This window comes from Chrysochloris asiatica, unplaced genomic scaffold, assembly GCF_000296735.1.
Source record: "Chrysochloris asiatica unplaced genomic scaffold, ChrAsi1.0 scaffold00163, whole genome shotgun sequence".
In the NCBI taxonomy this organism is placed as follows: Eukaryota; Metazoa; Chordata; class Mammalia; order Afrosoricida; family Chrysochloridae; genus Chrysochloris; species Chrysochloris asiatica.
Genome location: NW_006408681.1, coordinates 1,564,451 through 1,587,238, shown reverse-complemented (window position 1 = coordinate 1,587,238; position 22,788 = coordinate 1,564,451). Strand labels below are relative to the sequence as shown.

Below are 22,788 nucleotides of genomic sequence, written 5' to 3'. Positions count from 1 at the left end.
TGGCCTTAAGGTTCGCAGCCCGATTCATAACCACTACGCTACCAGAGCTCCTTAGTTCCTAAGAAATCATTTTGCATTTTTTCATACAAGAGAACAGAAGTTTAGAAATCCTTCAAAATATCCCTAATGTTAGCTGTTAGTAAGCAAGTTTCTAGAATTTAAATTCAGATCTCCCTGAAACTAGAATCTGTGTTCTGACTTCTATATAATACTGCTGTATCGTTGTTGTTATTGTGAAGTGCCGTTGAGTCGGTTCTGGCTCATAGCAACCCTGTTTAGGATTTTTGAGGAGCGGTGGATGAGTTTGAGTTGCCAAACTTGTGGTTGAAACCCATCTTGTAGTACAGTGCTTACTCTATTGTGCCACACCAGGACTCCTGCTCTATTGTTGTTGTTGTTGTGAAGTGCCATCGAGTTGCTTTGTAGGGGATGCAAAGCTGAAGGGAATACTTTCGTCTCTGCCCTTAAGTGTATTGGAAAGTGAAAATCTTGATGGAAGAATGCATTAACAGCTTCTCCCAGCAGTAACTCTGTTTATTAAGGTCATTATTTCAAATTAAAATGTATGGGGATTTTCTTCATTTAAATATGTGTTACTCTTAGCCTGCTTAGTTATGACCATTGTATATGAACACCATGGGAACAAATGGCTAGCCACTGTTTAAATTTGGCATTGGATAACAAGCCTGGGATGCAAAATAAGGCACTAAGGGTGGTAATTGCTGAGAAAATTTAATTATGGAAGAAAAAGGTGGCTATTATAAGCCTGACTTCAGTTTCTCACCTAGTATACAATGTAGTGGGTTACAATTCAGGTTGCTAACCACAAAGTCAGCAGTTCAAAACTTCCAGCTGCTCCATGGGAGAAAGATGAGGCTTTCTGCTCCTGTAAAAATTTACAGCCTCAGAAACCCTATACAGGGTCGCTATGAGTCAGAACAGACACTATGGCACATAACCACCAACCACCATCATATATTCTTAACCCCCAGAAAAGTTCTCTGTTTGGAAGTGTTATCAAAGGTGACATCTTCACCTTGGCCCTCGTGATACATGTGGAAAAGATGGTAAATGTCCTTGAGGACTGCTCTGCAAGGGAGCATGGCCATTACAGGATGCAGTACTGGTTTCTGGTTCTAGCTAGGGTAAATATGGAAGGAACAGAATCTTCATGGGGCAGCACCCAGCTAGCTGTTGTCATTGGTTCTGCTTGCTTAGTTGATGGTCAGTAGTAGAATCCTTAAGGTGTCCTGGTGGCACAGTGTATTAAGCATTAGACTACTAACCAAAAGGTTGTAGGTTCAAATCCACCAACTGTTTCACAGGAGAAAGGTCTGCTTCCATAAAGAACTGGAGCCTCAGAAACCCCATGGGGTTGTTCTGTTCTGTCTTACATTGTTGTTGTTGTTGTTAAGTGCCGTCGAGTCGGTTCCGACCCATAGCGACCCTGTACAGGGTTTCCGAGGGTGTAAATCCTGTCTTACATAGGCACTGTCATTTCTATTCTGTTGTTGTGGATACTAAACTCACACTTAGTATTTGGCCACTGGACTATTTGATTTCTAGGCACTGCAGTTTTCCACTTTGCCACCATACTTTGAAATTTCGGAGATCTCTGCTCTCTTTTGGCCATAATTGTTTTAGACAGGTGCAAGGCAAACCCTAGCCATTAAGACCATTCAGATCATTCTGACAGTCTCCATGTGCTTGCTGATGAGAAGTGGAGTCATCCATTCTGCCCACATATCTCGGCTCTTTCTCAGTCAGCCTGAGTTTTTACCAGAGGATTTGAGAGATGCATACCAGGGATGCTCTTTCGTGTCCCTACTCCCCAGTTGTGTAAAAGTGAACAATGCCAGAGTTTGTGTGACTGCTTGAGAGAAGTTACAGAAACCTGCAAAGACTTCTAATTTTCTCAGTGCTGAGCTTGATGGATAGCTGTGCTTTAACTGACAGCATTAATCAGACTTCTGAGATGCTTTCAGTAGGGCATTAAATAAACAGATTACTGAATATCTAAAATTCTTGGCTGGAAATGATGTTCTAAATATTACCAAGATTACAGAACTGCTGACCAATGTTTTTCCCTAATCAAATCGAAAAGTCTCTATATTTCTCCAAAGGGGGGATCTCTGTCTCTGAAGTACTGGACTATGAATTATGCAAAAAGTTTTACCTGGTTGTGGAAGCCAAAGATGGGGGCACCCCAGCCCTGAGCACTGTGACTACAGTTAGTATCAACCTCACAGATGTGAATGACAATCCTCCCAAATTCAGCCAAGACATCTACAGTGCAGTCATCAGCGAGGACGCCTTAATCGGAGACTCGGTCACTTTGGTAGGTGCCAGTATGGGGTGGGAGGTTGGGATATCTGGAGCAAATAACCCTATATAGAGTAAAAAAGCAGCAAAGCTTATCTTGGATTTTCTTCACACTTTCCCTTTTTTGTGTCCTTTAACCCTAGAAAGTCTAATCAGGCACCAAAAGCTCTAAACATTGCTTAACTGCTCCTCCTGTTTTTATATTAAAAAGGTCAGATAGATTAATTGATATGAAGGCGTAGGTGACTGATAGTCACTTTCCTCCCAGGAGCCCTTTTTTTTTTATGAGAAAAAAAACCACAAATTATGGAATAAATATGTAATGATGATTCCTAGTTGTTTGTGACCTTAGCTGATAAGTTATTGGGTAGTTAAGCATAGAGTAGACTCTCCTACTGCCCCCCCACACACACACAAAGACACACAGGGTAGAACAGCTAAAATGGGATTTTGAGTCATTCCTAGAAAAGCCCTGTCCAGAATGATCCAGAATGATGTTTTCTAGTATGAGTAAAAAAAAAATCCATGTGTCCTGAGAACTCTAGTTCTTTTAGACCCAAACTGTGATTTTGGAAATGACGAGTCCCATATTTACCATCTCACCCCACCCCTAGCTTGATACTTACAGGTCCTTTCTCCTTATCTTTGAGTCCTGCCCCCTCTGCTAAATAGCAATGCATTATTTCTTTCTTATGTTTATTGTGGCAAAATATGCATATTTTACCACAAAACTTAACATTTTAGCTGTTTTCAAGAGCACATTTCAGTGACAGCAATCACATTCACAGTGTGCAACCAGCTCCATCCCACTCCAGCCTCATCACAATTACTCCTCATTTCCTCCTCCCTGCAGTCCCTGGAACCAATGAGCTACTTTCCCCCCATATATTTGTCTATTCTAAATATTCCACCTAAGTGGGATCAGACAATATTTGCCCGTTTGTATCAAACAGCATTTGCCCGTTCACTTTTGCACATTTTCAAGGTTCATCCATGTCATAGCTTGTATCAGAAATTAATTTCTTTTTGTGACTGAATGATATTCCATTGTTTGAATAAACTACTTTTTAAATAATCCATTCATCTGGTGATGGATGCTTGAGTCTTATCCACCTTTTGGCTTTTGTGAATAACAGTACATTCTTTACACATTGGAGGTGGACTTCTCAGGACCCTCTCTCCTTCCTGAACATTGCAAAATATTTTCATATACTTACCTCCCAGCAGACACTGGGGCAGTGTACTTGCTATGTGGGAAAGGGAATTTTCTTGGTTTTCTTAACATTAAAATGTTTAGATTTAGAGAGCCTGACTCTGAGGCAGAGGCCATTGCTGTGTACAATTCAGAAATCATAAAGATCCTTATCAGTTGTCCTAAATGGCTCAAGGCCTCTGGGAAATCAGACCTAGCAAACATCAGTCTTTACCTTCTCACCCATTCCTAGGTTGGGCAGCATCAGACTTTAGGCTGTTAAGAATTCACAGAGAAATGAAATGGCAACTTCAGTACTTGCACTACCCTTCTTCAGACAGCTGATCATCTTTCCCACAAGGGCAAATTCCTAACCAGCAGGAGTTCTGCCCAGTTTAACAGACCTGTGGCATGTAGCCTAAAGCACTGGACTAAAAGTATCAGTTTGAACTCACCAGCAGCTCTCGGAAATCCTATGCAGGATTGCTATGAGTTGGAACCCACTCGATAACACATAACAACAACAACAGGACTCAGAATAAATCTTTTCTCTGTCCCTGATGTATCTTTTCTTTGTCATGCTTCTTTTCCTCAAAGCTAATAGCAGAAGATGTGGACAGCCAGCCCAATGGACAGATTCATTTTTCCATTGTGAATGGAGATCGAGACAATGAATTTGCTGTAGATCCTGTCCTGGGACTTGTTAAGGTTAAGAAAAAATTGGATCGAGAACGGGTAAGCTAGTTTAAGTCAGTAGATCCCTTCCTGTTCTCACCTATCCCTTCATTAGAATCAGGGGGACAGTTCTTGAGCATGAATATGAAGTTTCTTTATTGTAAGCAATGAGAGTAAAGCGGGATGGGCTAAAAATCAGCATTAGTTTTTTTTTAGTTAGACCTTCAAAAAAATTGCCTGCCAATAGATGCTGGCAGTTCTTACAAATATGCATCTTTGTAGATGGTTTGAAATGTCTTGCTTCCTAGAATGAGGGAGCAGAAAAGTACCTTGAGCACTGGGATCCTGTGGTTATAGCTTTAATAAGAACGTTAGCCCTAGGTGAGTACATACCTGAAAGTATCCAGGTCAGAAAGAATAACCCAGAAAAATTCCTTATGTGACCAAGTTTCTAAGCATTTTCTTTCTTGACCAAAGATATGTTTCTTCAAAGAGAACTTAAATTTGGAAAAAAAAGATGTCCTAGTAGATACTGAAAAGCAGAAAGACTTCACTATGTGATATATACCCATGACTTCTGAAGTATAAAAATGGACAAATTAAATAGATTCTTGGTGACAACTTTAAAACAAAGGCCTAGAGCATGGTTCTAATGGAGGAGAGGTGATTTTTACCCCACCCCACTCCCAGAGATACTTGGCAATGTTTGGAGATATTTTTGGTTGTCACAACTGGGTGGGAGGTGCTACTGTCATCCATGAGGCAGGGATAATGTTCAACATCCTAACATGCATAGATGAACCCCCCGAAAACAAAGAATGTTCCTGCCCCAATGTCAGTCATGCCAAGATTGAAAAATTCTGGTCAAGAGAATGAGAGTGAAGATGGCAGGTCTTTCACAAAGCACTGTCTCGTTCTGAAGTTCCTCTGAGTGTGAACAGAAGGAATAAGTGCTTCACTTCTTTACTGCCAGTGTTTTGTGTTTTGACAGGTGTCTGGATACTCCTTGCTTGTCCAGGCAGCAGACAGTGGAGTCCCTGCCATGTCGTCAACAGCAACTGTCAACATAGATATTTCTGATGTGAATGACAACAGCCCAGTCTTCACACCTGCTAACTATACTGCTGTGATTCAGGTAAGCAAATCTTACCTACCAGGCACTCACCCTTATGCACTTAGTCTCTTTCCTCTGCTGTGATTTATTCATTATGCTGTGATTTATTCATTATGCTCATTATTATGAGATAGGTAGTTGTCATCAAGTTAATGTCAACTCATGGTGATCTTATGTACAACAGAATGAAACATTTTTTGATCCTTCGTCATCCTTACAATTATCAACATTTTCAAGTTCACTGTTATGGGTATTATGCCAGTCCATCTTCTTCACCCTCATTGACTCTCTACTAATACGCAAACATGATGCCATCCTCTAGCAATTCATCCCTCCTGATAATGGATCCAAAGCAAGCAAATCAGACAGTGCTCTAGATTTCATTGGCCAATTTTCAGAAGTAGATCATAAGGCCTTTCTTCCTAGTCTCTCTAGTCTCTGGAACTCAGCTGAAACCTGTCTAGCATGGGTGTCCTGCTCGTATTTGAAATACCAGTGACATAGCTTCCAGCACCATAGCAACACACAAGCTACCACAGTACAATACACTGACAGACAGGTGCTGGACTATTATTATTACTTAGTGTCAACAGAGCCTTTCATAAGGCTGGTGGAGAAACAGCCTAATTCTTTTCCCGCAACTGATTAATAAACAATGATAAGAGCTACCACTGGGGGGTTATTTCAAGTGTCAAAATATCAATGTGAATTTGTTATTTATCACAATAACAATGTAAAGCAGAATAATGGGTTGCACCCACTTTATAGTGGAAGTAGTTAAAAATCTGAGTGGTTAAGCAACACATCTAAGTTTATGCAACTGCTAAGAGGGATGGTTAGGATTCGAACTTAGGTCTGCTTTCTGAAAAATCAAAAACCACTATTCTTTTCCACCATACCTTTAATCAGCCTTTTCCTATTCTACAAGAGGAGGGATATGATACAAATGATCTCTTCAGTCACAGGGCGATTGGGTGCCGGAATAGAGATATTACTCTTTAAATTGTAATTTCCCATAAGCACTTTGGTTATCACTTTAAATCCACTGTTCTTTCAAAGTAGATTGTAGGGTAGAGCGACTTCCTGTAGTTTTGTGCTGTCAAGGGAACTGACTTTTCCTCCCATCTGTTAATTGACTTTGATGATGTTTCCTGAGCACAGTGCTAGGTGTGGAGCTACTTCCACTTCCCAGTATTTCTAGAAGCTGGAAGCCCAACTTTAGGAGGAACAGGGGATTCAACCTTGGAATATTATCAGTGTGAAGGAATTAGGGGAAATAGAGATTGATGTCCACCTGGTGTGGCACTGTGAGTTAATGCACTGGACTGCAGTATTGGTTTGAACTGCAGGGTTGGTGGTTGAAGCTCACCAACCACGCCTTGGAAACCCTATACAGTGTCACTATGGGTCAGAATCAACTCTACAGCGCCTACCAACAACAACAGAATCCATGTTGTAGGTACACATAGGTATTCTGTAGAATCAGCTCTTGCCTCATCCAACATGGCCTCAGAATCAACCCAAGGATTCTGATTGATGGGTGGAAGGTGGCTAGGCCTTGAAGAACCCCTTTGGAATAAAAGTCAAGACTTTGAGTCTGACTGTCCATAGCTAACTTCCTACCTATACCACCCATACCAGGAATCAGGCTGGAAGGGCTCACAGCACGAGCACCTTTTTCGTTCCCACCCCTATGTCAGAAAAATCGGATTCCTTCACTGGGGGTACTTGGGCTTTTCTCTCCTCAGTCACACTGTTTCTGGCAGCTATGCATCCTTATCCCTCTCCACACCCACAGAGCTCCACCAGACATCTGCACCTTCCTGCATGTCTCTTTCTCTCAAATTGCGCTTCTCCACAACTCTCTCCCAGAGTGGTATTTTCTGCTGTGCTTATTCCACAACAAAAAGGCTTTACGTACTCAAATTCAGGTTTATGGCATACATCTGTCAGCTTGACAGAAGGCTTTCAAAGGCACAACAGGAAGTCAGCAGTGAAGGAACCCAGAATGCCCAGCCCTTGAGAGCTGGGACCGGCATCTTTTATCTGTAACTCTGAACCTGCCTGTGTCGTGTTTCACCCTTTTTTCTCAGAGGGTGACCCTGAGGGCATACATTTTCTCTTCCTCTTCTCACATGTGCAGGAATCGGCCTTTATAGGGTGAGCAAACAAATCAATAAATCTTCTGTTTTGTGTGGTACTGAGTATATTGTCAATGTGAAATAGTAACTCAACACTGGGCTCAGGCAGTCACATGACTGATTCCAGAGAGAAACAGTGCCTCCTTCTTAATGACCAAGGGGGCACTTGAGAGGAAGAGAAAACTAAGACGGCTTTCTCCTTAAAAAAATAAATAATATCCCTCCCTTTTTCCTACTCAATATTCAACAAGTGGATACTTATATAGAGACACAAACTAAACAAGGGTTGGAAAATGAATGGGACTGTGCCCCACAAATATATACAGGTTTGACACAGGGTACATCTACGTATGTATTCATATGCACTGTAAACAATTCATGAATATAGTAGCGAATACAAGGAGCAAAGTTATGAAAACTTCGTCAGCCATATACAAACACTTTGGGGTCACTGGGCTTGGGAACTCAAGACTGTAGTCTTGGGCAATACTAAGGTCAACTGGCATAACATAGTCCACAGAGAGAATGGTCCACATCCTATTTTGGTGAGTAGCACATGGGATCTTAAAGCTAGTGAGCGGTCTTGTAAAGTGTGCATACTGATCTCTCCCCATCTGGATCAAAGAAGAGTGAGGAAAATCAAAGTTGCAAGGAAACGATTAGCCCAGTAGACTAATAATGAACCATGTGAACCCTAGTCTCCATGACCCTGAGACCAGTAGAACTAGATGGTACCCAGCTGCCACTGCTGACCACTCTGAAAGAGATCACAGAGAGTCCTGGATGGAGTAGAAGAAAAATAAGAAACAAAGCTCAAAATCATAAAAATAATAATAATAAAAAATTTTTTTTAAGCCAAACTTACTCTTCTGATAGAGACCAGTGAGACCCCTAAGGCTCTGTCCCTTACTCACCCTTCAGTCTTGGAACTGAAATCATCTCCATGCCTCAATTTCCAGCCAAGCAATAGATAGATTTATATGATGAGTAGTAACACCAAAGAGGTGCACACTCGTTACAACAATGAACCTTATGAGATCAAATCATCTGAGAACCAAATGAGGTCATATGAGTATTTGCCAAGGAATGAAGTTCAGAAGCCTGGAAGGGGTAGGACAGAAGGAGGGATGAAAAAGGCAGACACAGGGAAAAGCATAAATTGTTTAATGGAAAACCTATTAGCTATGAAAACTGTTACCCAAATCACAGCATCAAAAATAAAATAAATATGAACTAACAAAAACCCACTTCAGACCCAAATTGTGGAGCTTACCTTTGTCCCAAAAAAGGGCAATGAAGGGTCTTTGTGTTTTTATTTTGAGGAAAAGGCAGAGAGAGTCTGAAAAAAATAATGCTTACATAATCAATCATATGAGAATTGTTAACATTCTGATAAGTAAGATTTTCTTTCTCTTCATTTTCAAAGTGATAAGTATTCTAGCCCTCTGCTCTTTCCTTGAGAAGCACTTCCAATCTGTGTAAAGCCCACTTCTTTCTCCACGTGACACATACCTTTGTATAATTGCATGAAGTTGTCAGCCGTTCCTCCAAAGGTCCATGTTGTAACATTGTGTCACAGTGTTGGGCTTCAGCATAATCATGTGGTGACAAACGTGAGAAAATGCCTTCCAATTCCAACAGGCATCCTCTCTTGATCTGAGAGGATATTCAACATAAACACAAAGGCTGGTAAACGCCTTTCATTACCAGAGTTGCTCAAGTAAAGTCAGGGTATTTCAAGCATATTGAGGACAAAATATAGCCCAGAACCATCCTTGAAATTTACAAAACCTTTCACTACAAGTCCTTGTGTTCTTCACCTGCAGTTTATCATCTCATGGAATAGTTGTGTAGTAGCAAACCAAGATTGAAAATACAATGCCTACAGGTGCCAGCATGTTTTCGGAAGACAAGATAATACCACAAGAATTCCCTCTACTAAAAGACCTGTTTTCTAGCACAGCACTCCCAGCCAGTAATGAAGGGATTGTGCTTTTTCAGATGTGAATAGAGCTGTAATTTTATCTTCCTCTTTAATATAATCTCTCATGCAGGAAAATAAACCAGTAGGCACCAGCATTTTGCAGCTGGTGGTGACAGACAGAGACTCCTTCCACAATGGGCCTCCATTCACATTCTCTATTTTGGCGGGAAATGAAGAGGAGGAGTTTATATTGGACCCACATGGGGTCCTGAGGTCAGCTGTGGTCTTCAGACACACGGAGTCCCCCGAGTATGTGCTGTGTGTCCAGGTATGGTAGCATTTTCTGTAAGCATCAGGATGTCTTTCACTCTTACTTGCTTTTATGCCCCTTGGTTGGTTTTTCTTTGTTGAACAAGTCAACATAATTCATTACCATGCAGGAATGGTCCCCTTTTAATCTCAAATTCAATTTCACACCAATAAAATCAGCCTGTGTTTGTCAAATTGAACAGGAAAGAAAGGAGTCATCGTTGTTCAGTAGGAATGCTTCTATAGAGTGTACCCAGCTGACAGCCACTGGGTTTCAGTCTGCAGTCTGGAAATTCCTGGAGTTCTGTCCACTAAAGACAACTAATTGTTCAAGGCTTTCTACTTTAAATGGAGCATTATTTGCCACAGTACTCCAATTGAGGAAGATTCCCATTATTGTCTTAATGATGGTTGAACTATATGATGGCTTCAGCTTTTGAGGAAATGTCCACTTGGTAGACCTCCCCCGTAAAAGCCAGCATGAACCAAGGGCTGAGCTGGCAATGGCCTTAAGAAGATGACTCCCCAAATTTCAACTCTTCAAGGTCTTTGTGCTATGTTAAATGAATAGCACAGAAAGTCAAAGATGACAGGTCTTGAAAGGGTGTAGGCTGGAGCTGGAAATAAGAAAACACCAAAAAGTTCACAAAGATGAATTTTGCCAAGACCAAGGTTTCGGTCCCATCACTAGAACTGAGTAACTTTTTTCCCCTATTGCACACCAAAATTGCTCACAGAGAGAAACTTAAACTCATTAATAATGGTGATAATAATAGCAATAGTAATTCTTTATATTTCTCTAGCACTTAGTTGTATACATTATGTCTTTTGGTAAGTATTCCACCCATGAAATCTTCTAAACTGGTAATTCCAGGCTTCAAACATGTCAACAGATTCCTCCATTTCCACACTCACCCCCTCCATGTAAATAATTTTATATGACAATGTAAGTGCTTACAGGCAAGGAGCTGTTGTTAAAGCCTTCTCACAGAAACTCTAATACAGCATATTAGAGACCAGAGATTTGTTGTCTCCGACTTTGGAATCTTCTTAGAGAATGTTCTCCCTCCGGTCCCTCATGTTACACTTCCAGCATGTCCTGTGTTTCTTCCTTCAAAAGGTCTCTGTCTGCATCAGTTACGTCCCACTCTATCCAATATTATCATACTGCTATGACAACAGGAGTTTCTTGGGCGCTTCCTCTGGTTTCAGACTCATTTTCATCTATTTCTACTCTAAACCTCTTCAAGATTAATCCTCTACTTGGATTCTGTCATTCCCCTAAACCAGTGACCAGCAAACTACAGCCCCTGGGCCAAATCCTGCCCTCAACCTGTTTTCATAAATAAAGTTTCATTGGACCATAACATTAACTATTCTTGCCTACATAGGGTAGTGTCCAAGGCTGCTTGAGAGATTAAATAACCTGCAGAGTCTAAAATATTTGTTATCTAGCTCGTCACAGAAAAGGTTGCCTAAACTAAAACTTTGATGTGTGGCCACCCTGTACCCTGCAGGCTAAACGTGTGACCAGCAGACTAAACTCTGGGCCAGATGGTTTAGGCTTTTGAATGCTGGTGCCTTTAGGAGGCATCACTTTCCAGTCTTCTCAGGCCATACGTGGCCCATTTCTCTCCATCACCTTATACCAGCAGCTACATCCAATTCTGGCATCTTTCTGGCCTCTGGTATTTGACTGTGGAACTTCTGATCAGTCAAGGTCAAACCTACCACTGTCTTTAAGGCCCTCCAGGGTTTGATTTCAAGTTCAATCAAATCTGTTTATCTTACCTCCTGCCTTATGAGCCTTACATTTCAGCATTGTGGTTCACATAGTTCATCAAATATAGGATGTGATGATGAAATGATGGTGGTAATAAAGATAGCAGTCACATTCACATTAGCTACCATCCTCTATGTATTTTCTATAAGTTAAACACTGTACAATCATTAACATTTTAACCCCCATATTTCTATTGTGATAGAGCCTCTATTTTACTCACATCAAATATATAAACAATTAAGCTCAGAAACGTTCAACAACTATTCAAGGCTAGCTATGCAGTGGCTAGCAGAGCAAGATGCAAAGTCAGGTTTGGATGATACTCAAGACCCTGTTCTTACTCTCTTTTATACATACAAGGGTTCATCACCCCTGACTCCACCTGGCCTGTGAGATCCACTGTGGCCCCACATTTTCAAACACCCACCCTGGGGTCCCAGCCTCATGAAACTCTCCCCATCACTGGCTACCTCCTCAACATCCATGGCATGTGCTCAGGACACAATGGTGATTCTGTCAATTTTTATATGAAGATGGAAGATGACATATATGTTTCCTATTGATATGCTGTTTTATTGTTCTAACCTTAAATATGGTGCAATTTCCACTTCAATAATATGGTTTTCTAAAAGGACAGAGTGCTTCCATGTGATCCATTCAAAAGGAATGAGTTCAACAGAGAACAAACTTTTCTCCTCAAGTGGGAACACCATTTTATGAGGCCTGTTTGTGCTTTCTGTCCAAAACTAGAACAAGATCAGCGTGTTGTGGTCATATTGGGTCTTGTGGCACCTTCTGTCTTCCTTCATCTCCTATCTGCCTCCCACCTGGCTTTATTGTGTTGACACATTTTACTGTTCATAACAAGTTGTGCATATGGGAATTGAAGGTGATAAAGGTTCCTTCTACTTAAATGTGCACCTTCAACAGTGTGCAGAAGAGTGGCAGGGAATGAAGGAGGAAGTCAGTGTGGTTCAAGGAATGAATGTCTTCTGAGATTTTTTTATAATTATGATGACTTTGTCTTAGTTCTTTGCCTTTCCCCTCTTGGTTATTTTAGGCGAAGGACTCAGGAAAACCCCAGCAAGTTTCTCATTCCTACATCCGTGTGCGGGTCATTGAGGAAAGTATCCACAAACCCACTGCCATCCCCTTGGAGATTTTCATTGTCACCATGGAGGATGATTTTCCTGGTGGGGTCATTGGGAAGATCCATGCCACAGACCAAGACGTGTATGATGTGCTCACATATGCCTTGAAATCGGAGCAGAAAAGCTTGTTTAAAGTCAACAGTCATGATGGGAAAATCATTGCCCTGGGCGGCCTGGACAGTGGCAAGTATGTCCTGAATGTCTCAGTAAGTGACGGCCGCTTCCAGGTGCCTATTGATGTGGTCGTGCATGTGGAACAGCTGGTGCATGAGATGCTGCAGAACACCGTCACCATCCGCTTCGAGAATGTGTCCCCTGAGGACTTTGTGGGACTGCACATGCTGGGCTTCCGGCGTACCCTGCGTAATGCAGTTCTCTCCCAGAAACAGGACAGCCTGCACATCATCAGCATCCAGCCGGTGGTGGGTACCAACCAGCTGGATATGCTGTTTGCAGTAGAGATGCATAGTAGTGAGTTCTACAAGCCGGCCTACTTGATCCAGAAGCTGTCCAATGCCCGCAGATACCTGGAGAATGTCATGCGCATCTCTGCCATCCTGGAGAAGAACTGCTCGGGGCTGGACTGTCAGGAACAGCACTGTGAGCAAGGCTTGTCTCTGGATTCTCACGCACTCATGACCTACAGCACAGCTCGTATCAGCTTTGTTTGCCCGCGTTTCTACAGGAACGTGCGCTGCACCTGTAACGGTGAGTGTAGTGTACAGTGCCTTCCTATCTCCCTGGATTTCAACAGGAGACTGGGTTGCTCTTCTAACACAGGCATTCATTCATTCATTCAATAATATATTTGTTGACCACCTACTTTGTGCCCTGTTTCTTCCAGTGGTACAAATAGTTAAGAGCTCGATTACTAAGTAAAAGGTTGGTGATTTGAACACACCTGGTATAGTATTGTAGAATAAGCATTGGACCGAAAGGTCAGTTTGAACCATAAGGTCAGTGGTTCAAACTTACCAGCCACTACTTGGAAACCCTACACAGGGTCACTATGAGTTGGGCCCAACTCCACGGCACTTAACAATAATAACAAGTCGCACAATGGTTAACACAGAAGTTGGCAGTTCAAACCTGCCCAGTGGCTCCATAGGAACAAGCTCCCATTACAGACAGCTATGAAGTAGTTCTACTTAGCCACATGGGGTCACTAAGAGTCTAAATTGACTTGAGGGCACCTGACAACAATTCATACTAACAGCAACAACAGACATTTGAAGAGGGTAAAGGAGAATGTATGTTTGAGGTAGGGGACGACTTATATGAGCAAGGAACTGGAAGGAACTGGAAGGGGACTGGAAGGAGTGGGGGAGGAGAAATGATGACCAAGAAGCCCTGTCAGCTGGTTCAGTAGTCACATGAGGCCTGTGAGCCAAGATGAAGAATTTAGAGATTATCCCCAGGCCATGGGAACCACTGACTGATTGGAATTGAAGAAATAACAGGATCAGACCCATCTTTTACAAAGAGCATGTTGTCTGCAGCAGGGAATGGATTGGAAGGGCCAGACAAGAGTCAGGGAAACAAGTCAGGAAGCCACTGCAGAGGGTAAGGGCTGTTCGATCTGCTTCAGTGAAAAACAGAGGTCAACAGTCCAGGAGCACAGCCAACAGATGGACTAAGCCTCCCAAGTGGCCAGATGAAACGGTTCATGCTTGTTGACGTAGTTGCAGTCTTAGAACTTTGACCTTTGTTGATCAAAGGCTAGGACTACTTAGAGTCTCAGGCTCACAGCATTGGCTGACAAACCTTGCTCTCCACCAATTCACTACTCTTGGCTAAGAAACTTGCACTAGAATTCCTTGTAGCCAATGTGACCTTGGTCCCAAGGGACTGTGGCCAGAGGAGAGGCCATTTGTAAAGCATCCTTTTAGTTAAGTGGAGACAGGCAGAGCCCCTGACTGCTTCCCTTGTAGAAAGTTCTAGGTTGCAGTTTGGAGAATGAGCTCATCAGAAGACCCCAGAGAGAACAGATCCCTCGAGAGACATTTTGGCAGTTTCCAAGCAGCCCGGAAGAGTGCCAGCCACTCTGTGGGTACCTTGTAAATTCTGCTTATGTTTTCACTAGTCAGAGGCTATGTTGTCTGACCTGTTGAATATGTAAATTAGCTCTAAAATAGCTCAAAGCATGCATGCTAGGTGAAACGCACTTCTGGCAGATGTCACCAGCATGCGGAATTTATGAATGCCAGCTGTCCATGCCTTACCTAGATTGCTTTTGTAGGCAAACTGATTTATGCACCAGGCTCTGCTAGGGCCTTAGTGCACTGATTCACAGCAGGGTCCGACAGGGGTTCAGGACCCCACAGAGCACACCTTGCAGAAGAAACTAGACTTGCTCATTAATCCTTGTGCTCTGAGAACTCATTTCATTCAGGAAAGATCTGTAGAAACAACAGTATCCTAGGCACTGAAGATTCTAAAGTGGAAAAGATATGGTCCATGATGTTAAGAGTCAGTTTACAAGTACCTGTTTGTTATAACATTGTTGCTACTAGCTGCCATGAGTCCACCCCCAACTCATGGTGACCCTATATGTTGCAGAGCAGAACAGCTCCATAGGATTTTCTTGGCTATAATCACTACAGAAGCAAATTTCCAGGCCTTTCTTCTACAGTGACACTGGGTGAGTTCATACTGCCAACCTTCTGTTAGCAGCTGAAAGCTTTCTGACCCAGCACCAAGACCACCTATGTACTGGGTCTTGAGGGATGAGTTTGAGTTTATCAAGAGACAGAATGAGGGCAGGCTTTGCAGTAATTCTTTGAAAGAGGAAATTAGAGGACTAAGTTTTATTGTGTGGAGGACATGGCGGTTCAGTAGAAGAATTCTCACCTTCCGTGGAAAAGACCCAACGTCAATTCCTAGCCAACGCATCTCAAGCCCCCACTTGTCTGTCAGTGAAACTTGTGTGCTGCTGTGAAGGTGAACAGACTTCAGTGGGGCTTCCCTAATAAGGCAGACTATGAAGTAGCCTGGCGATCTACTTCTGAAAATCAGCCACTGGAGACTCTGTGGATCACAGTGGCCCTGTCCATAACTAACACAGAACTGGCACAGCACATGACTGCATTTCATTCTCTTGTGCGTGGGGTCATCATGAGTCAGAAGCTGACTCTGCAGCTGCTAACAACAAGTTCCTCGTAGACAAATTTTTGTAGAACTTGCCATGCATTTTGCATAAGGCAGACATTAGTGTCAGCATAGAAAGCAATGTTTTAAAGGCAATAAATTCCAAGATGATCTCCTCACTTATTTCTATTCTCTAGTTCCTATGAACTTTTTCTATTCTCAAGAAACCTTAGTGCCAGAAGTTTCTGAGGTTCTGTTCTTGAATATCCCAAGAGAAGGCAAGGCCTTCTGGGTTTAGAAAGTGAGCAGTTTCTCAACAAGAGTTTTGCACAGTCAGGCCAACTGCTTGGCCTTTTCTTGCCTTCCACTGCTATAATAAGTAAGCTCCTGGAGTGATGCTGTGGGTTAATGCTCTGGACCACAAGGTTGGTGGTTCAAACTCATCAGCCACTCCTGGGAAACCCTATACAGGGTCACTGTGAGTCCAAACTGACTCGATGGCACTTAACAACAACAACATAGAATAAAATGCTGAATTTTCGTGGTAAGATGACCTCAAAAGATCAACTGGCCTAGCCCCATCTTCAGCAGACCACATGTAATATTATAACATATAAAAATAAAATAACAACAGAATGCCTTTCCCAAGGATGTACACCTTATCAGAGTGGTATGCTAATTCAATAAATGCTCATCTTGGGCCCTTCCTTTGTTACCCACAATGTTAAAAATTAGAACCTCCCATTTTTTTCATGTGAATCTTAACCCCTGTGCTATGTCATCTATACAAATAATCCATTTTCCTGGCAAACCTATCATCACTCTCTATATAGCATCCCATGAGAACAGAGCTTCTCTCTAGCTACAATGTGTATGGGGCTTGCTAGAAATACCCATTCCTGAGCTCCACACTTAGCAAAATGAACAGTAGTTGTAAAGTGGAACCTACTGATGCTGGTAAAAGAAATTAGCCTTTGAGAAATCTCATAGGAAGTGAAACCCATCAAAAACTGACTGCCATTGAATTGATTTTGACTCATAATGACCCAATAAAACAAAGTAGAACTGCGTCTTAGGGTTTCTAAGACTATAAATTTTTATGGGAGCAGACTGCCTCATCTTTCTCCTGTGGAGGAACTGGTTGATTTGAACCACTGACTTTGCAGTTAGTAGCCCAATGCTTAACCCACTGTACCACTAGGATTCCTTATAGCAACGCTTTTCTTCTAGAGTCAGGGGACAATTGCTTAAGTATATAATTGTTAAGTAATAACAGCTCTCTTCTCAACATTCTTCTGAAATAAAAATTCAGTGAACTATTATCAAGGAAAGAATCAGACACTTTTAGCCATCTTCTTGTTTATTGGAAAGAAGAGGTAATTTAACTCAATAAATTGACACCTCCCCCTACCAAAAAATGAAAAAGAAAAAAACCCAGACACATTCAGCCAATATTGACTGCTCATCTGTTTACCCTGGTAGGTCAGCAGATTCATTAAATGGCCTTCCCTACCAGTTGGTGGAATAATTAACATGATAAATTGAAATAGCTGCCCATTCTGGGCTGTGTAGTAATGTTTACACAGACTTGGCCTCAATAATTTACCCTCCTCCCAACTTCCAGCTCATCTTTTTCTCATGCAGATTTTTCGGGTCCAATTACCATCATTAGCATCTTGAACTAAAATGCTGAATTGCTTTGACAAAATGAAAGCAGACTTGAGTTTCAGTGCCAAATGGACTCATTAAATTCCACCTACCATTGAACAACTAGTTTGAGCAGAATTTAGAGAGATAGAAGTTCTGATGATGTGAGTTGGCTTTAAGTAAAAGAATGGAGCCACCTTAAGCAAATGAAGAATGATAGCTACATTCCAGCCCCTGTCCGGGAAGCCAGAGGAAAGGACACCAGGGGCAGCCTATGGGGCTGTCCTGCTAATCCAATTATGAAAATTTCATTGGTTTGCAAGTATCTGATACAAACATGTATCAAAAAGGAAGCATTTGTTCAGGAGACTGGAGTTCCAATGAGTTAAGTGTGTTCATGAGAGTTATGGTGGTAATGGATGGATACTCACTTTGTCATGGTTTTTATGCATATGGAGCACAGAATGGAACTTAGAGCACACATAAGATTTGAGCATTGTACTAGACAGAGATGAGCAGAGCAACATCCATGCCCTCAACCAACCAGATGACAGATATATAAACACTAACTATATGGTAACTGGAGTCCTGGTGTGGCACTATGGGTTAATGCACCAGACTGCAGTGCCATTTGAACTGCAGGTCAGTGGTTCAAGCTCACCAGCTGCTCCTTAGAAACCCTATACAGGGTGGCTATGGGTCGGAACCGACTCTATGGCACTTACCAACAACAACAACATCTGATAACTATACCATGCAGACCTAAAGATTTGCCCCCGGGACTGAGGCACTGGAAGAGATGATCGCTGAGCTAGTTCTAAAAGGATGCCTAGAATTAGGTAATTGGTGGAGGCACGAGGCTGAGGAGCATTAGCCTCAAGGCACAGAGACTAAGAAAAATGTGCAGTTAATACACAGATCAAAACAGAAACAAACATAACTAATATTGATTGAATCCTTACCAGGCCCTGAGCTAATTTTCACGTGTACTTAAATGTAATTGCTTGCATTTAGTACACAATAATCCTAAAGAGTAGAAATCATTAACCTTGCTCAAAAGTTGAGGAAACTCCCTGAAGTCATCTTAAAATCAAACAATAGTTTAGTTTTGTTGTTGTTGTTGTTATATGCTGTGGAGTCCATACCGACTCATGAGACCCTCTACAGGGTTTCTGAGGAGGCTTAAATCTTTACAGGAGCAGAAAGCCTCATCTTTCTCCTGTGGAACAACTGGTAGTTTCGAACTGCTGACCGTGACGTTAGCAGCCTGAAGGTTCTGCCTTGGATATTATGTTCTTTTCAGAACTATCTGTGTGGGATCAAACTGACAACAGTAGCTAGAAAGGAACTTATGGAGTCATGGTGTCATGTTAATGAGGGAGGAACAACACAGAGAAGGAAGGAGAAAGGTGTTGCACAACTCACCCAAACTGTACATATAGAAACTGTTGAATTGGTGTATGGTTTGTAGTATATATTCTTAACAACTACAACAAAAATTAATAAAATGTGGAAGGAAAAAAGTTGGGTGAATGAAGACTTGTAGGGGACAGTTGACTTGATCAACGTCACAGTGCTAGTAAAAGGTAAATGGTTGAAACTAAGACTCAACTGGTTTTACTCAAAATACTCTTACAAATTGGGCTGCTCGCCTCAAGGTCAGCAGCTGTTCCACAGGAGAAAGATGAGGCTCTCTACTACCTTAAAATTTACAGCCTCAGAAACCCTATACAGGGTCGCTATGAGTCAGAACTGACTCCACAGTACATAACCACCACCACACCTTACTGAGAGTCCTGGCATGGCACTGTAGGATCAGCAGTGGACTGCTAACCACAAGGCCAGCCACTCAAACCCAACAGCCACTCCTCAGAAACCCTATACAGGGTCGCTGTGAGTCAGAACTGTCAATGGCACCTAACAATAGCTACACCTTACTGATGTGGCATGTAGGATAAGTACTGGACAGCTAACCAACAGGTCGGCAGTTCCTGCCAACTGCTCCTCAGAAACTTTATACAGGCTCACTATGAGTAGAAACAGACCCAAGAGCAGTTAACAATAACACCACCTTATTATTGCTGCATAGGTTAGGAAGGAGCTTGAAAGGCACCCAGAAATTCTAATTATTGTATTCCTGACTCAGTAATTCAGCCAGTTTTTGAATACTAGGTGCTAGCAGCTCACTACCTCACAAGTCAGCCTAAGTTGTCCTCCTTGTAATGTCACTGGGTTCTATCCTTGAGAGCCACACAGAACTCTATCTAACTTACTCCTCCTCTTCCAGCTGCCTTCCAGATATTTAAAGATGACTGTTATGACCCCTTGAATACTCTTTTCCTAGCCACATACACTAAATTCCCTTGTTCCTTGGCTGTAACTATGTGCTATAAAGAGCTGTAGCAGACATTGTCAGGGCACAGAGGAGGCATATGAGAAAACGTCATCAACTCTACTTGGAGAATTCCAAGAATGGTATTGGAGGCAATGAAGCTTGGTATGCCAGGCAGAAGATGTCTTGTAAGCCAAGAGAATAATAAAGACATAGGACAGGGGCTTTGGGCACTTCTTGGTTTGCTCATTCACTCAGCAGATAATCATAATTTCATTATGCCAGGCTGCATGAGTAATTTATTTTATAAAAATCAACACAAGGCTGGTCCCTATGAATTGGAGGAGGTTAAAGATATCTTAAATGTTCGACATTTCTGACATGTTATGCCCCTCTATAGTCCTTGATAACAATCACCACTCTTCAAGTCTCAGGGTTCTGCAACATGCTGCAACATTTCACAAAACTCAAAATTGTCAAAAGGAATGGCTCACAGAATTGTGGAGACTGGCAAATCCGTACTTCTGAGATCAGTCTGGAGGATTCTTCTCACTTACATAGTCTCAGGAGTTGAGTAACCCAAATGGGCTGTTGATACAGGAGACTATGAGAGCTGGTGAATCAGGTCAGGTGATGAGCCCAAAGTCCCTCAAATTGAAGGTCCGATGTCATGAACCAGATGCAAGATTCTAAAGCAGTCTTATAAACTGGAGTGGAGTCAGACCGTGCCCCCAAAGGAAAGTCACGGTGGTGCTTCAGCCACACCCTCTGCTAAGGTGGTGGCGGTGTGCCGTGGAGTTTGTTCTGACTCATAGCGACCCTGTACAGGATTTCTGAGGCTGTAAATCTTTATGGGAGCAGAAAGCTTCCTCTTTCTCCCGTGGAACAGCTGGCAGTTTCAAAATGCTGACCTTGAAGTTAGCAGCCCAATTCATAACCACTATGCTGCCAGAGCTCCAGAGGCATTTAATACTTACATCCATTATAACCTTTACTCCTTGTTGTTAAGTGCTGTCAAGTTGGTTCTGACTCATAGAGACCCACATAGAATTTTCTCAGAGCAGCTGGTGAGTTCAAACCACTGATTTTGTAGTTCAAAGCGACTGGTCCAGTGCTTGTCTTACAGTGACGTACCAGGATTCCTTGCTGTTGTTGCTAAGTGCCATTGAATTGATTCTGACTCATGTCTAGGGATTCCACGGAGCATCTAGTGAGCTTGAACCACTGACCTTGCAGTTCAAACGATTTTGCAATATAACACATTAGCCCACAGCGCCACACCAGGACTCCTTGTTGTTGTTAGGTGCCATCGAGTTGGTACCGACTCATAGCCAGCTTATGCACAGCAGAACAAAACACTGCCCGATCCTGGGCCAACCTCACTACTGTTGCCACACTTGAGTCCATGGATGCTGCCACTTGGCCAATCCGTCTCGTTAGGGTTCTTCCTCTTTTTCTCTGACCCTCCACCTTACCAAACATGATATCCTTCTCCAGCGACTGGTCCCTCCTGACAATATGTCCAAAGTATGAGAGACGAAGTTTGGCCATCTTGGTCTCCAAGGAGCACTCTGGCTGCACTTCTTCCAAAATGGATCTATTGGTTCTTTTGGCAGCCCATGGCACTTTCAATATTCTCCTCCAACACCGTAACTCAAAAGCATCAATTCTTCTACAGTCTTCCTTATTCACTGTCAAGCTTTTGCATGCACTTGTGGTTGCTGAAAATACCATGGTTTGGGTCAGGCACACCTTAGTCCTCAAGCTGACATCTTTGCTCCTCAACACTTTAAAAAGGTCTTATGCAACAGATTTTCATTAGCCCCACCTTAATCTTTACTCCTTAGCAACTCACTTCATAATGGGTCCATAATCACAGGAAAAGGGGCTGGATTTACAGTATATCACAGAATGGAGAAATGCAGCTAGACGGGTCATAATCAATCATTAGCTGCCCTGCACAGGCCGTATGCAGGGTTCTGCAGAGACAATGATGAACAAAGCTAGTGGCATTGTCTCTGTCCTCATGGAGTCTGCAGTCTAGTGTGAAACAGCAATACCAGCGTGCTTTGGGAAAACAACAAGAAGCCTAATTAGACTGGAGGGAAGGAAGTGAGGACAACCTTGGGAAACAATGCTATAGGACAGATGAAGGGGACCTAATGATACAAGGCCATGATAATGCACATCCAGTAAATGCAATGTAATATAAAATGATGAAAGCTTCTGTGAGGTACTAAGCCACTTAAAACGTTGCCTTGGTGAGAGTTTCCAAGGGGAAAAATAAATAAATAAATCTGACATTGGGTTTGCACTTGGGCTGGGATGGTTAGTGCTAATTATGTGAGGAGAGGACCAACAGCTCCAGTCCCAGTGGTTTCTGAATCTTAAACAGGTTTTCACTGCAAAATGAGAAGTTTCCCATTTTTCATTCATAACAAATATGTCTCTGTAGAGCCCAAATCTCCAGCATGCATGAGTCCCAAAGCATCAGGAGAGGTCTGCAGGTCCCCACCCTTGTGATGGTAGCAGCTTTTCAGTGTATGGACTTTTCTTTAAATATTCCGCCTACACACAGCTGCTTGAATGCAATTACACTCAGCCCAAAATCATCCAGAAAATATGACTGAGCCAAGAAAACACCATATGAGCCTTTGCTTCTAGGAGAACCACAGGAGACCACCAGAAAGCTAAGACCTCAGGATAATGTACTTTAAAACATCTCACAGGCTACAAATTAAGAGGGGAGCTTATTGATTTACATGATGTTTGCCAGGACATAGCATCTTCACAAAGCATGGGCATTCAGGGTGTGGAATGCCTACTGTTATTGGGATCTTCAGTGTAATGTGTCAGGGACACAGATTAAGAGATGGAATCAGCTCAAAGTGGCAGTGATCATCACCCCAGCTAGATATGGATGTTCTGGCTGACGACACAGACTTAATCCAGGGGGCTGCAAGAATACTAGGGAGATATATGGGAGAATCATAAGAATGGTAATGAGGCCCTTCCAAACCCTCAAGAGGATCCATTGGCCTATCAGAGAATGGCCAGATCATGTGCCCCATTTCCCTTGGTGGGAAGGCCTTGTGACAAGAACCTCTCCAC

The 22,788-nt window shown here is 42.4% G+C and overlaps 1 protein-coding gene across 1 annotated transcript in view; it reads left to right on the top strand.

Annotated features, from left to right (window-relative positions):
* FAT3 (FAT atypical cadherin 3) overlaps positions 1 to 22,788 on the top strand; it is a 740,800-nt gene that overhangs the window by 657,846 nt on the left and 60,166 nt on the right. The window contains exons 14-18 of the mRNA XM_006871207.1: positions 2,124 to 2,338; positions 4,112 to 4,249; positions 5,181 to 5,324; positions 9,499 to 9,696; positions 12,521 to 13,319. Coding sequence (XP_006871269.1) covers positions 2,124 to 2,338; positions 4,112 to 4,249; positions 5,181 to 5,324; positions 9,499 to 9,696; positions 12,521 to 13,319 — 1,494 coding nt within the window. The remainder of the gene's footprint in view (positions 1 to 2,123; positions 2,339 to 4,111; positions 4,250 to 5,180; positions 5,325 to 9,498; positions 9,697 to 12,520; positions 13,320 to 22,788) is intronic.